This window comes from Achroia grisella, unplaced genomic scaffold (assembly GCF_030625045.1).
Source record: "Achroia grisella isolate CSIRO2021 unplaced genomic scaffold, CSIRO_AGI_Agris_v1 utg18504, whole genome shotgun sequence".
In the NCBI taxonomy this organism is placed as follows: domain Eukaryota; kingdom Metazoa; phylum Arthropoda; class Insecta; order Lepidoptera; family Pyralidae; genus Achroia; species Achroia grisella.
Genome location: NW_026712688.1, coordinates 79183 through 95891, shown reverse-complemented (window position 1 = coordinate 95891; position 16709 = coordinate 79183). Strand labels below are relative to the sequence as shown.

The 16709-nt window shown below is 34.3% G+C and overlaps 1 protein-coding gene across 1 annotated transcript in view; it reads right to left on the bottom strand.

Annotated features, from left to right (window-relative positions):
* LOC131841619 (protein masquerade) overlaps window positions 1-14309 on the bottom strand; it is a 49267-nt gene extending 34958 nt beyond the window's left edge. Inside the window, exon 1 of the mRNA XM_059189942.1 lies at window positions 14133-14309. Coding sequence (XP_059045925.1) covers window positions 14133-14226 — 94 coding nt within the window. The 5' untranslated portion in view covers window positions 14227-14309. The remainder of the gene's footprint in view (window positions 1-14132) is intronic.
* Between the last annotated feature and the right edge of the window lie 2400 nt (window positions 14310-16709).

Here is a 16709-nt window from a genome sequence, read left to right as displayed (position 1 = left end):
TTGTAAATGTAAATAGAAAACACACAGACAGACAAGCAATCATACTCATGAATACAAATGTTTACACTGTGCAAGGAATCGAACCTGCGATTATCGGAAGCAAAGCGGTGTGTTAAAACGCTAGACCATCGAGACTGAGGAACTTAGTAGAGACAGAGTATATACTTGTATGTAGGTAGTTGATATGGTTTCGTGATTGCTGAATGGCGCAAACAATCAATTGAATAAATAACGAGTGAAATGACATTGCATGCGCGCGCGCACGCCTGGCTGCAATCCTCGCCGGCGCAGGTTTGCTAATGATTTTTTTTTCGGACTACTCTAATGCTGTTGGCCGCGGCTGGCCTTTACAGCTTACCGGACGATAGGGGGCGAGTGCAGATGGCACTCCAAACCCGCGGAAGGACTTATGGAGCGGCTGAAGGCCAACCGACTGACGGATATGACTAGCCTGAGGGCACCGCTAGGGGATCTGTTTATTATTTAAAATTAACAGTTTTTCACTAAATGCATATTATAATAATAATAATCTCAGGATAATTCACAACTAATACAAATATATAAATATATGTTTTTTCGTAAATACACATAGAAAACACCCAGACAGATACAAACTCATGAATACAAATGCTTGTGCCGTGTGAGGGATCGAACCTGTGACCTTCGGAAGTCATCAATTGCATATGAAAGTTTATGTGGTACTTACATCAATAAATTAATTTTTACTTTCTGTCTATTTATTCCTGCTAATCCTTAAAACTGCTGGTCTTATTTTGACGGCACTTTCGCTCGCAGATAGCTAATGTTATAAGATGTAACTTAGGCTACTTTTATTTTAGAAATATTATTTATTTGAATAAAAAAATTGTTAAATTCCATACGGACAAAGTGGCGGGTAACAGGTAGTTAGTAACTGAACGCATACATTGTATAACAGATGCGTGCACAACGCTTTCTTTAATAGTTTCCTCTGCTCAATTGACGATGGGATGCTGTACGGATATTTAACGGCTAGTTTATTTACTTAACTCTTAATGTCGAAGGTAATGTATTGTATGTCGTCATACTCGAGAACGGGTGATGCTTCTACGGAGTGGTCTGTTTGGTTACGAACACTGATTAGGCTATTTGCCTTTGCAATATCATGTGCTGGTGCTGGTGGTCACTCTATCGTCACAAATTTGAATTTAAAAATTAATCTGTGTAATTGTAAACATGTACAACATTTATTTTGGCCCAAGAATTAGGGGCCCTTTTGAAAAGTAAAAAAAAACCTCATTAGTTAAGAACACAGGAATAGGCGAAGTAATCGGTATAAATATGTGACATACTCACTATTGTGACACACATGAGTTAAATATTTGTAAGTTAATTAATTCGCGTCCAGTAACAGACTTTCTATTTCCCAGACCGACAGTGAGTCATTTGTGACTTACTAACTACTCTGTCCGGTACACCCGGACACCCGGACAGGGAAACCGTGTGAGTCAGTGAAATTATCGGAATAAAAATCTTATAGACAATATAACAATCCTGGCATTCTTTTTATGTAATAGAAAAAATAATTAAATTAGTGTTCGTTGGTAGTTTGTATTCATACTTCAACTTAATAATGTTAATTAACAATAAAATTATTTAATAGAACAACACCCAAGTTTCTTACTCATTCTTCTTGTGATGAGACAGCTTTCCGAATGAGCGGTAGATTGAAAAAATGTGATAATTATTCCAAAAGTGCTTCAATGGAAGAACTCAAAAATGTTATGTATGTCCTTAGTCATAACGGCATGATGTGTTCAACATATTTTTGTAGCTCAAAAATGTTATTTATGTTCTTAGTCATAACGGCATGTTATTTCCAACATATTTTTGTGACTCAAAAATGTTATTTATGTCCTTAGTCACAACGGCATAATATTTCCAACATATGTCCGTGAATCAAAATTCAAAAATCATTGTTTCATGTAGAACATTTCAGTCGCTTATGAACGTAATTTTTTTCCCTACCGACCAGTTCAATATATACACACATAGATCCAATTGAGAAGAACTGGCAAGAAACTCAATTGAATTACTTATTTTTTCTTTTTAAATACCAGCTTATTTACAATATATATTTATGTAAGTGTCTATGTCTAACATTAAATGAAAATCCCGTGCATGATCAACTATTGCCGTGCACGCTCGTCATTCAAGTAATCGTTTAGTAGCTTTGCTCAGTAAATATGATTTAACAGAATTAATTAAGGGTAATTCAAGTAGATCCTTTGGTATCTCAGTAATTTTTTATACCTAATCCCATAAAAGACCTATTGACTTTTTCTATACGATACTTGGGGACAGCAAGTTTGTCTTTACATCTAGTATTAATATTATAAACATTGCTGTTTTTTTGGAAATAATAAAATATATAATAATCAAAAATGTTATTTATATCTTTAGTCATAACGACATGATGTTTCCAACATATTTTTGTGACTCAAAAATGTTATTTATATCCTTAGTCATAACTGCATGAGGCTGTAACCGGGTGAAGCAAACCCAATAAAACGACGACACACCTTATCGGAGATTATTCAACTTGTTCGCGTAATTTGCGCGCGCGATGCCGCCCGCTGGTGGTCCAGCGACCACCGGCCGCGGGGCGGGGGAGTGGAGTGCGGGGGAGGGGAGTGCAGTGGAGAGGAGTGCAGGGGAGGAGGGAGGAGAAAGTCCTGCAGACTCATCGGCGGCGGTGGCAGGCGACACTGAACTTGCAGTTTTATGATCTCGATAAATTGTGTATTACGTTCCTTGATGGTTTTCTTTGTGGCGTTTGAAGGTTAATTGACCGATGGATTCACTGGTTCTAATTTATACTAATATATCTTTACATAGTATAAAATGAAGTCGCATCCGTCTGTTCAGTCGGTTCGTCTATGTTTGAAACTGTGCAACGGATTTTGTAGCAGTTTTAGCAATAGATAGAAGGATTGAAGAGAAAGGTTTATATGTTATAATACCTGTGGGGAGCCGGGTTGGCTAGCTAGTTATTAATAAAGGAACATTTATGTCTATAATTCCGTCCGTAGCTTAATAGAATAATAAACTGCTTATTCTAATTATTGGTACATATGATGTAGGTACATTTCTTTATATTAGTGCACGACGCACCTCTTGTATAATATTTATATATTTTGTCTATTATTTTATATAGAATATATATATATCATATTGTCATTCTTGTTCTGCTATTTTACTTTTGTAATAATATTATATTATTGCTTCTTCAGTCCTTCGTTCACAGTATTCAATATTTTAAACATGTTATTGTAATTAAGTGAACGAATTATTTAACTGGTTCTCTACATTGATTCTTGGTTTGTTTCATTACTAAAATAAAATATATTCTATTCTAAATATTAAAAGCAATAAAAATACTTAATTTCAATCAATAAAAAATATGTCAAAGAATATTACATTGATTTACTTATACACAAAAATATTTGTATCACTTCGCATACACATACTGTGTACGCGAAGTTATACAAAAGACATCAACGCGCATTCTATACTATATTATTTTATTGAATATTATAGGAGTGTAGTTTTTATTCAAATAAATTTAGTTTTAAATGATTTTGAATAGTTATTTTTTAGTGAATGCAGATTAAATATTTCGCCAATTTAAATTAATTTGTGCCTTTTTGTAGTTTTAAATGATTTTGAATGTAGTATAATATATTTAAAAGTAGTGAATCAGCAACAGCAGACAAAAAGTTAATATATTTAGTGCTGTACTAATGACAATTTAAATTTAATTTGTACATTTTTTCCGTACTCAAAACTACTCTAACGCTGTTGGCCTTTGCAGCTTCACCGGACGATAGGGGGCGAGTGCAGATGGCACTCCAAACCCTCGGAAGGACTTATGGAACGACTGAAGGCAACTCCCGTCTGACGGATACGACTTTGGTCTGAGGGCACCGCTAGGGGTTCGAACCTCGGCTCAGGCCGTTGTAACATCGGTCCTCGTTTGAATTGGACGGGGGATCGATCGGAGGGGGCAAAAACGTACTATATCTTAAGAGATAATGCAAAAATATCTTGCCACCGCGATGTAGAAATTGTACATATTTTACACAGCGACATCTAGTTAACATTTTGGAACTATTCTATTGTGTACTCAACTATATTAGCTTAAACAACATGTCTTCATTATTTGAGAAGTATTTCTGAAAACCTTTTTATTTTTTATTTTTATTGTAATATATATATATATATTATTATGCATATATTACAATATTAATTGCATTCTGGTACCAAGTTTGCAAACTAATACCAAATTTAATCAAATTTGTTGTTGGCGTCTGTAACATTTTACATTATTTCATTACTAAATTGTTTTATTTTATTATAATTATTATTAAATGAAATTAAACTTAATTTATAATAATTATTAAATTTAATTTAATTATAAACATAATTATATTAGTAACATCTATTACAGACTCTTCTGATATGTCAAATCTACCGCCATTTAGGAGTGCTCTCGAGCTGAGAACTGTCAAGAAACTCACTGTCGAGGTTTCATTTTGATTGTCACGGTAAAATGGTGGTCGCCGCCGGTAAAGACTAGTTACGCCTGAAGACATGTTATACACTAATCTACGAGACGAAGTGAAAGTGGCATGTCAATTAGATAAGGCGAGTTTTAAACGCGCTGAAATATCACTACGGTACGGCGCGGAGTGGCGATGAATTCGATTTTATTGATGGATAGGTCCGCTTTATATACTAACTAGTTACTAGCCCCTGCTTTGCACGGGTGTACATGTATTATACATATAAACCTTCCACTTGAATCACTCTATCTATTAAAAGAAAGAACATCAAAATCCGTTACGTAGTTTTAAAGATTTAAGCATACATAGGGACGGACAGACAGCGACAACGACTTTGTTTTATGTATTATAATAATAATATATTATACTATGTAATGATTGAGTGAGAGCTATGCTTGTAGTTTCTCTGCGTGGTCGAATCAAAAATGAGGAGATCCGCAGAAGAACCAGAGTGACCGACATAGCCCGAAGAATTGCGACACTGAAATGGCAATGGGCAGGGCACATAGCTCGTAGGACAGTTGGCCGTTGGGAAAATGAAGTCCTCGAGTGGTGACCGCGGACCGGAAGACGCAGCGTGGGAAGGCCTCCAGGTGGACCGACGATCTGGTCAAGATCGCTGGAAGGCTATGGATATGAGCAGCGCAGGACCGATCGTCATGGAGATCTTTGGGGGAGGCCTTTGACCAGTAGTGAACGTCTTTCGGGCTGAGATTATGATGATGATGATGATGATGATTGTGTTATTTGTGTTGTGTTGACAATAAATGAATTATCTATTTATCTATCTATCCACGCTATAAATTAAATCAAACTAAATTAATTATACTTATAGGATATTTTAACCATTTATAAACATCAAGTTTTTATATTAAGAGTGCATATAATCCTCTATCCACGCTATAAATCAATTGAAATGACTCCAATTATTCTCGTAGGATACTTTAACCGCTTACGAACGTTTTTATATTAATTTTTTGCTCTACCGTACAGTTCGATATACAGATTCAATTGAAAAGAACTGACAAGAAATTCAACTGATTTCTTTTTTTAGAAGCTAGTTTATTTACATTGTCTGCTTATGTAGTTGTCTATGTCTGACATTAAATGAAAACCCCGTGCATGAACAACTATTGCCATTCACACTCGTCATTTAAGTAATCATTTAGTAAGTAAAAATAATAGTTTATTCTGATATATCTTATATATAAAAATCTCGTGTCACAGTTTTCGTTCCCATACTCCTTCGAAACGGCTCGACCGATTCTCATGAAATTTTGTGAGCGTATTGAGTAGGTCTGAGAATCGGCCAACATCTATTTTTCGTCCCCTTAAATGTTAGGGGTAGTCCACCCAAAATTTTTTTTTTTAAGGCAAAACAACGTTTGCCGGGACAGCTAGTAAGCTATATTATTGTAAAGTTTCATTAAAATACATTCAGTAGTTTTTGCGTGAAAGAGTAACAAACATCAATCTATCTATATACATTCATAAAATTCCACATTTATATTATAGGTAAGATTTTATTTAACTAAATAACCGGAACACTTAGAATGAGATGCGCCACCTTATTGCAAGTATTAATCAATCATCATGAATAGCTTACGAGTATCACGTTATCATGTAACACCCGTGATACCGAGCCGGCAACGCACTTGCAACTCCCCTGGTGTTGCAGGTGCTAATTTACGGAGGTAATCACTTAACCATCAGTTGAGCCGCAAGTTTGTATGTCCCATATGCTATAAAAAGCCATAACTAACTAATAAATATATATATTGTTATCATATTTATATGAGTAACTACAGAAGAGAGCAACTTACTATTTATTTCTTAAAACCTTTGTAACCTGTACTTTACGATAGAAGAATTTGCATTAATAAATAACTCATGGGGTGCTATTCCATAGACCTAAGATATCATGCCTCTTACACTAAAACTAGCTTTTGCCCGCGGCTTCGCTCGCGTTAATTTATCCCTTAGGGGTGGAATTTATCAAAATCCTTTCCTATGCCTACGTCATAGTAGATTTATGCATGCAAAGTCTCAGCCCGATCGGTTTAAAATTGACAAAGTTTCATACAAACTTTCAAGCCCTATTTTATCTCCTCGGGGGTAGAATTAATCAAAATCCTTTCTTAGCGGATGCCTACGTCATAACATCTACCTGCATGCCAAATTTCAGCGCGACCCGTCTAGTGGTTTGAGCTGTGCGTTGATAGATCACTATGTCAGTCACCTTTGAGTTATATATATTATATAGATTTCTCTGCTATTTTTCACACATATAAGAAAACATGTAGTTTAGTGGCTGAAATAGATGAGACAGAGGTACGCAGACGTATTTTTACAGTCTTCTATTTACGTAAAACAGTAAGTTAATGTAATAAATTAGCGGTGTGCTGTACCTGTAATTAGGGATGCCAACAGTTTTTTTTCGGACTACTCTAATGCAGTTGTCCGCAACTGGCCTTTACAGCTTCACCGGTAGGGGGCGAGCGTAGATGGCACTCCAAACCAAAGGAAGGACTTATAGAGCGGCTGAAGCTAACTCCCGTCTGACGGATACGGCTTACGTTTGAATTGAACTGGAGATCTATCGGAAGGGAGATGCCAATAGTACGAGAAATTTATTCCTTTAGTGAACGCTGATTACAATGGTGAAAATGTGCCCGCAATTTCACCATCGTATATATATATATATTCCCTACCGTCCAGTTTAGTATAAAGATTCAATTGAGATGAACTAGCAAAAAACTCAATTGAATTTCTTTTTTTTAATGCCAGTATATTTACAATGTTTATTTTTATAGGTGTCTATGTCTACATTAAATGAAAATCCCGTGCGTGAACTATTGCCGTGCACGGTCATCATTCAAGTAATCGTTTATTGAGTAATAGGCTTTGCTCAGTAAATATGATTTAACAGATGTTTTGAATTTATTTTAAGGTAATTCCAATATATCCTTTGGTATCTTATTGTAAATTTTTATACCTATTGACTTTTTCTAAACAATACTTGGGGACAGCAAGTTTGTCTTTAAATATTAATATTATGAATATTGCTGTTTTTTGGAAATAAGTCAAGATTTCTATGAACATATAGGATATTTGAATATACAAATTGAGAAGCAACGGTGAGAATATTTGTCTCTTTCAATTTCTCATGTATGTATAATCAAATTATAGTAGTACGGAAAAAACAGTGTGTTGACAGCCCTGGTGGAGTATGGGACGGTGTATGCGGCTCACAGATCTACTTGTAAGTACAACTCGTACTCATTTAACGGGATGACACCGTTATCGCAACACACGAGCGCCGCTGCCCTCACTATACTACGATTGAAAAACATCACCTTGTTAATTCATTACATTCATGTATGTAACACTAGCTGTGCACGCGGTTTCACTCGCGTTACATTTGTAGCCTATGTTATTCTGATGTATCTTATTAATGTTATAAAAGTTTGTGATGGATGTTTGGTATTCTTTCACGCAAAAACTATTGAATGGATTTTGATGAAACTTTACAGTAATATAGATTATACATCAGAATAACATACAGTATATAAACTTCGTGCGGCTGAAACGCGGGCACAGCTAGTAAGCTATATTAGTGTACAGTTTCATTAAAATCAGTTGAGTAGTTTTTGCGTGAAAGAGTAATAAATATACGTCCATCCATCTATCATATACTCACAAACTTTCGCGTTTATAATATTAGTAAACATAGCGGTTTCTATGTTAATTGTCGCATGCCTAATCCTTGTTAATATGTATTTACTTAGAACAACATTCATTGAAAAGAGCAACACGCAAGTTTCTTGCTAATTCTTCTCGTGATGAGTCAGCATTCCGAATGTGTAGTGGATTAAAAATTATATGACTATTAAAAAGTGCTAATTCGTTGCTCATATATTTATTGAATAAAGATTATTTATAATTCTAATAATACTGTATTATATTATAAAACGATTTCATTAAGAGGATCGACTATAATAATTTCCTGTACCATAAAAGCTAAACCTCAAAATTGCGAACAGGAAAAAATGCAATGATTAAAAATTACGACTCGTAAAAAAGAATGAGAATTATGGCTTGTGCTCGTTTTAAAACGAAATATCATTGCCTATGACCATGTCTGACCATGACTTTCAACTTGTTATTGTTTTAGGTGATGTTTTATGATCTATTTATTCACTGTAGGTATGGACCAGAAATTAGAACCCATTCTAACATTACTCACGATTAATTCAAACCCATATCCAAAGTCTCTTAAATAAATGAGTTTTGTTACTCAAGTAGTTATTATATTTATTAACTTTTATTTATCTTGCTATTTGGCAGTTTGTATTCACACAATTTTAAATATGTAATGCTAAAATACAATTATTTAAAAGAGCAATAAGCTAGTTTTTCCACATTCTTCTAGTGACGAGTAAATTATACTGTTGTTTTTTTTTATTAATATGTTTTATGGCTCTGGATACAAGTCCTTTTTATTGTACTCTAAGTTGCACAAGTGTAACCAACTCACTACTAGTAAAATAAGATAATGGATAGATAGTAATATAAGATAATATTACATACAGATACCCCATCCCATACAAGCAAATGGTTCCTTCCTAACTCGGGCTATTCTGCGAGCTATTTTATTTCGCTGCCGTAGCCGCTAGATGTCGCTATATCTGAAGCAGTCCCGATTGCTAGTGGATGATTAGTAATAAAGCATGAAAATAGGTGGCAGGAAATTCAGTTTACTTCTAGGTATACCACGCTGTTAGTTCGACTATCTCTTTTTTTTTATACTACTATGGTGGCAAATAGGCATGCGGCCCATCTAATGGTAAATGGTTACCGTAGCCTATGGACGCCTGAAACACCAGGGGTGTCAGGCACGTCCGACTATCTCTTTTCTGTAGTCTCGTGAGATAACCTCGGCAGGAAGTTCATTTCACAACCTAAGAGTTTCTGAAACCGCACTGTTTTCTGGTGATAAAAAATTAGAGATAAGTTCACCATTCCTCACTTTTTCTATAATTAAATTTATTTCAAAGTACGATAAAGAATATAAAAGAAATTGTTAGTCAAGTAACTATTATATTTATTTACTGTCAATCTTGCAGTTTGTATTCACAAGAACTCTTATTTATTTTATTTATTTATTCATGAACAATGTACATCTAAGAACCTAAAATTAAAAACCTTAAAAATATAATATAATAACTAAAATATATTATCAAAAATAGTCCCTTTAGGCAAAGCTCCGAAGATACTGGCAGCGTTCCCTCTTTGAATGGCTAGACTAATTCTTTGTCCGAGGTAGCTGCCAGCTCTTCGGTCTTCTGTGATGTCGACTAACCTTTTTGTTATTTCCTTGAATTGTATATATTTGAATGTTGATGTGATGGTTGATATATAATAGATTGATAAAATTAATAAATTTACATATTGTTATAAGAATGTCATTAATAACAAAAAAAAACGTCAATTGAGTACAGGCATTTCTCTATTACTTCATTTAAGATCCTTCGGTAACTTACCACGGTATCTTAAATATGTAATGATAAAATACATTTATTTAAAACAGCAACAAATAAGTTTTTGCTCGTTCCCCTTGCAATTAACGATTGAGTGGTAGAATAAAAAATATGACTACAATTTTTTTCGTTAACCAGACCCCAGACAAGAGGAACGACCTCTTGTCGTAAGTCTGACTGGTAAATGAGCGGTAGAATTAAAAAAGTATTATTCAAATTCAAATTCAATTCATTTTAGGCGCTTGTGAACGTCAAATTTTTTATATTATATTTTTAATTTTTACCCTACCGTCCAGTTCAGTATATAGATCCAATTGAGAAGAACTGGCAAGAAACACAATTGAATTACTTGAGGCCTCGGCGCAGTCGCGCTACGGCTGCCACCATATCAGCTGCTGTTGTAGCGTCCAGGTCCAAGACATGGAACTCAGAGGACTTGACCGGCCTGGTAACACTCACCACTTCTGCCGGGAGCACCTCAGAGAGTTTAACAGCGACGGCGTCTTTTTTTTATATGACTATTCAAAAGTATGTATATTAAGTTTATTTGAATAAATACTATTTCCAATTCTGTTCTAACATTCTATTTATCTATAATAATAATAATAATCTTTATTTACTGCTCACAAGGAAACTTACAATATTGAACAAAGTAACAAAAGTATGTACTTAACTTACAAGCCTTGAGAGAGTCTGGAATCTGAACTAAGTTGAAACCTGTACTACAGATCTCCAGGCTCTCTCCGAGGACTTACTGGTATTTAATAAATCTAACAGTTTTTGTCTATTTATCTATATCTGATTATCGCAAGACTTTAATTGCCTTTTTAACATAGAACATATACTATGTGGGATGCCGGCGGTAAATTAATTCCCCCAAATTTGAATTAATAAATGAATCTGTACTTTTATAAACATGTACAAGCTCATATGAAAAGAATAAGAGCTGAGTTTCTTGTTAGTTCTTCTCATCTCGAAATCACTCCGAACTGTCGGTGGAATTGACATATAATAAGAGTCTGTAATAGACCTACATGAATAAAAATATTTGGATATTTTTTATTACATACAATATGTAGTCACATCAAAATCATTAAGATTCAGCCGTTTAATCGTGAAGAGGCAACAAGAAGACAAGCTCTTCTTTATTTATAATATATATATGGATTATGATATAAAGAAATGAGCCGACAGCCTGGTTTACTGTCCCTATTCGTATTATTACTAAATATATAAATATATAATACTACATGTCGTTTTATAGATATAAGAGAACTAACTTTAAGACAGGCTAAGGAAACTGCAGAGACCTGGCTTCTAAAACTTAACTACTCGTAAACGGAGAACATTATTGAGTCACAAAACTAAGCATCCCCATTCTCACAAAATAAATAACTCCAAAGACATAAACAAACACATTTAAACGCACACACAGACACACACATACACACACACACAAACACACACACAGGTACACACGCACACACACACACTTAATCTTTATTTTAATTAATAAATTACCTTATAATCTAAATTTTATGTAGATACTGTATTAGAACTGACTGTCCTAAAATCAACTAAATAGGTAAACAGAGTCTGGCCCCTGCGATACAAGCTATGTTTAGTGCAGAGACCGTTGTAAATAAACACAACTGACCACTTTGTTTAACAGTCATAGGGTAAGTTAAGTTAAGATCTATATTTGTAAAGTTGTGTCTCATGTGAAGTGTCTTTTCTTGAAATAAATATTATTTTTTTTTTTTTATATTTCCGAAAGAAATCTCATCTCCCCTCTTAAGGAGAGGAGATGGCAACTTACTCCCGGCAGAAGCACAGTCGGCCGGGGTTCAGGGCCCCAGGGAGAGAAACCGGCGTACAATGCGGGCAGAATCTAAGAGCACCGTTATTATTATTTTCTTTTTTTTCCCAAAAATTCTATTTGTTATTATTATTATTACTGAAAATATAAACTATCTGACGGCATACCTAATGGTATGTGGAAATCGTGGGACCTGTGGGACCCTATAGAATAGAAAAGAAAATCATTTAATGAAATAAACTCAATTGAAGCACCTTAAACTAGTCATAGTTATAATCTTTTTAATCTACCGTTCATTCGGAAAGCTGTCTCATCACAAAATAGAGGAAGAAACTTGCGTGTCGCTCTTTTAAATAATTGTTGTAATTTTATATTTTTGAGTCGAAACGTGTGAATATAAACTACCAACTAGCACTAATTTATTAGAGTCAAATATTAAATACGCAATAAGATTAATTCAGTCGTAGTGATTAGAACCTATTTCTTGCTATTTCGAAGGTTTAAAATGTTCCTTTCAATGGCAACACAACCTACTAAGCAAGTGGCTTAAATAGGTGAAACAGATGGACCTATATAACAACTTTGCACAAGTTTAACCTCATAAATCCCACTCAGTTAATAAAATATGATTTTAGTTTGTATATTCTGTTAAAAAACTAATTAAAAAAAAATTTAATTACAGCTACAATATAACACAGCGCCATCTAGTCACAAACTAAACCAGTAATATGTGTACTTAACAAATGATGACATACTTAGATCAATATAACTCGATTACAAATGTTTGTATTGTGCTGAAATCGAACCCGCGATCATTGGAAAGTGTGGCAGTAGGTATTTAACCGACAGACCGTAGGTACAAATATTCGTACCGTGGTTTTTTATAACACTGTTATCCTAATTTTGTAACACAGATATGGAAGAATGAAGCAAGAATGTTGTACCCGATTATAAGAAATCTACATGAACGATGCAGTAGAAAAATAAAAAGAAAGAAAGAAAATTGTTTCTTTGATACACTGAATACTGTCAATTATAGTGAATAAACAATAATCCTGGATAATTCTTACAGTACCATCCACTCTCAAGTTAAACAGAGTTTGTGTGGGTATTAGACAATTGATATAAATACATTTTTTTTATAAATATATATTGAATACAACCAGATCGCTACAAACAATCATACTTATAATAATAATAATAAACTAATAATAATCTCAGGACAATTCACACAGCGCCATCTAGACCCAAATTAAGTTAGCTAAAGCTTGTGTTATGGGCACTAGATAACGGATACAATTAACATAGATACGTTTTTTTTTTCGTAAATACATACATATTATACATAGAAAACACTCAGACCGATACAAACAATCATACTCATATATACATGCGACATATCGAATCCGCGACTATCGGAAGTAAAGCGGTGTACTAAACTACTAGGCAATTGAGGCCATCATGTAGCTATATGACATGTTTTTAGTTTTATATATTACTACCTACCCGCCCTGGCTTTACACGAGTGTACATGTATTATACATATAAACATTCCTCTTGAATCACTCTATCTATTGCTAAAACTGCATTAAAATCCGTTACGTAGTTTAAAAGATCTAAACGAACACACATCGGAAGCGATTTCATTTATACTATATATAGATTTATATAATATATAGAACACTAGCTGTCCCGGCAAACGTTATTTTGCCTTAAAATAAAAAAAAAATAGAGGTGGACTACCCCTAACATTTAGGGGGATGAATAGATGTTGACCGATTCTCAGACCTACTCAATACGCTCACAAAATTTCATGAGAATCGGTCAAGCCGTTTCGGAGGAGTATGGGAACGAAAACTGTGACACGAGAATTTTATATATAAGATATATTTAGTTATTTAAAAAAAAACCTGTCAACGTATGCACATTTCTCTTATACACATCTTAAAGTTGCACATACGGTATACACACAAAAACCTATTTAATAATTTCAATAAATCATCGTATATTATAAACTTGTGCCCGAAACATAATCGTAAACGCAAAACGAGAATTAACTATACTGTTATCGGACCACTAGTACACAAAATCGATACACTAATTAATATTCAAGAGGCATCGTAGCGTTCGACCCAAATACCCGACCTATCTAACACTGAAAGTACTCACCGGAGAGTAATGAGCTTGTGAACGACTCGTCCTGGCACAGAACCGCCGGGAGGCTCGCCAGCAGGAGCAGGAGGCTCGCTCGTAACACTGTCATGGTTGCACTGTCAAACTGTCACTGCACAACTGTCAAGCTGTCACGGAACTGCCAGGCATGGCGCGTGCGATCGCCGCACCGCGTTTTACTCGACTGGTGAAAGAAAGGGATCGAGACGCGTGTACGCAGCTCAGCAAAGATTATGGAAGTAGAAAGTTCTTATATATTAATTTTTAAATTATATTCACTTCAGTTTTTGATATAATAATAATAATATTTTAAGTTACACAGCGTAATCTAGACCCAAGCGAAGGTACCTAATAAGGTTTTTTTTTTATGTTATATGCAATGTATCTCTATTTATATTGAGGATTACTATAATTGGCTAACATTAGTAAAATTGTAATTGTAAATTAGTAATATAAGCTGTTGTTATCCCGAAATAAATAAATAAAAAATAAAAAAAAGCAGAACTTCTGTTATGGGTACTAGACTAGGTACTAGACCCATAAATACATAATCATTTTTTTTAAGATATACATAGAAAACACCCAGAGCGATACAAACTCACTTATTTTGTAAAAACATATAGAGAACACCTAGACCGAAACAATCATTCTCTTGAATACAAATGTTTGTACCGTATGAGGAATCGAACCCGGGACCATCGGAATTAAGGTGGTGTGCTAAACCACTAGACCGTCGAGGCTGTCAAATCATTTTATATTACGATACTGGCAATAAAGCATATTGCCATCAAATTATAATAATTTTATTTCAAAATAATTTGTGCAAAACATTTATAAAATTCTGAGGTATAGAAATTATTTGTGTTTAGAAATAATTGAGAAATAGAAATAGAAAATCATTTATTCAAATAAACTTACATTGAAGCACTTTTGAATAGTCAGCACATTTTTTTTAATCTACCGCTCATTCGGAAAGCTGTCTCATCACAAGAAGAACGAGCAAGAAACTTGCGTGTTGCTCTTTTAAATAATTTTATTCTTACTTTACATTTTTAAGTTTAAGTGTGTGAATACAAACTACCAATTAGCACTAACTCAATTAGAAAAAATATTAAGTATACAACCAACTGGTTAAACAATTAATAAGAGGAAATCAGTCATAGTGATTAGAGCAGACCAGTCCGTACAAGCAGCACCCGTTCACGAGTATGACTTTCAGGAGACAGTGTCCTCTTCCATATTAAGGCGTACCTATGAGTGAATTAATTGATCAGGTCGTTTTTAACATGAATAGTCAAGTGTAATTGCAGGAAGCTTTGGGGAGTAGAAGAGATAGTTATGTAATAGGAGTCGTAAACGGTTACCGTAGCCTATGGACGTCTAATATATACCTAAAACTAGCTTTTGTCCGCGGCTTCGCTTGCGTTAATTTATCCCCTTTAGGGGTGGAATTTATCGAAATCCTTTCTTAGGGGATGCCTACGTCATAGTAGCTTTATGCAGTCTCAGCCCGATCGGTTTAAAATTGACAAAGTTTCATACAAACTTTCATCCCTTTTTTTGTCCTCTCGGGGGGTAGAATTAATCAAAATCCTTTCTTAGCGGATGCCTACGTCATAACATCTACCTGCATGCTAAATTTCAGCCCAATCCGTCCAGTGGGTTGAGCTGTGCGTTCATAGATCACTATGTCAGTCACGTTTGAGTTATATATATTTAGATTAGATATAAAAATCTTGTATAACAATGTTTGTTATTATGCTCCTTAGAAACTACTTGACCTATTTCTATGAGTTTTTGATATATATTAGTTAGCCCTGCTAATAGATCGTAGAGGTATAGATAGGTATAAATTGTATGGCAAAAAAAAGTTTAATAAATGAACTCAGTTCAGTAGCTTACTTTTCATATATTTTTTTAATATACATGATGATGGTAAATGGTAACCGTCGCTTATATACATAAACGGCACTCTAATCATCACGACATCGTGAGACGACTCATTATTATTGATAGTCTATTTTAATTATTAATGTTTAATATATATTTTAATTTTAGTTACAAGAGAAACTACGGTCGCTGATGGTAAAATACATATATTTCAAATTGACAATAAAAATCGAACGAAACATAAAATATTTAAATACATATATAAAAAAATATAATTATCATATAAAAAGGTACGTTATGCACAGTCTAATTCCTTATATATTGCTGATCTGGAAGACTAAAATTTCATCCCGCCTTAGAATTCCCTGCTACATCTCACCTTCAATTCATCTTGAACCACTTTACAGTCGTCTTTTCTCCCCCGACCATCACATCATCATGAGACGACCGTAATCTATGCTAATATTATAAAGCTGAAGAGTTTGTTTGTTTGTTTGAACGCACTAATCTCAGGAACTACTGGTTCGAATTGAAAAATTCTTTTTGTATTGGATAGTACATTTAGCGAAGAAGGCTCTAGACTATATAACATTACGCTACGACCAATAGGATCGAAGTAGCAGTGAAAAATGTTCCAAAAACGGGGGAAATTATTCATATTTGAGGACTTCCGTTGCGTGCACT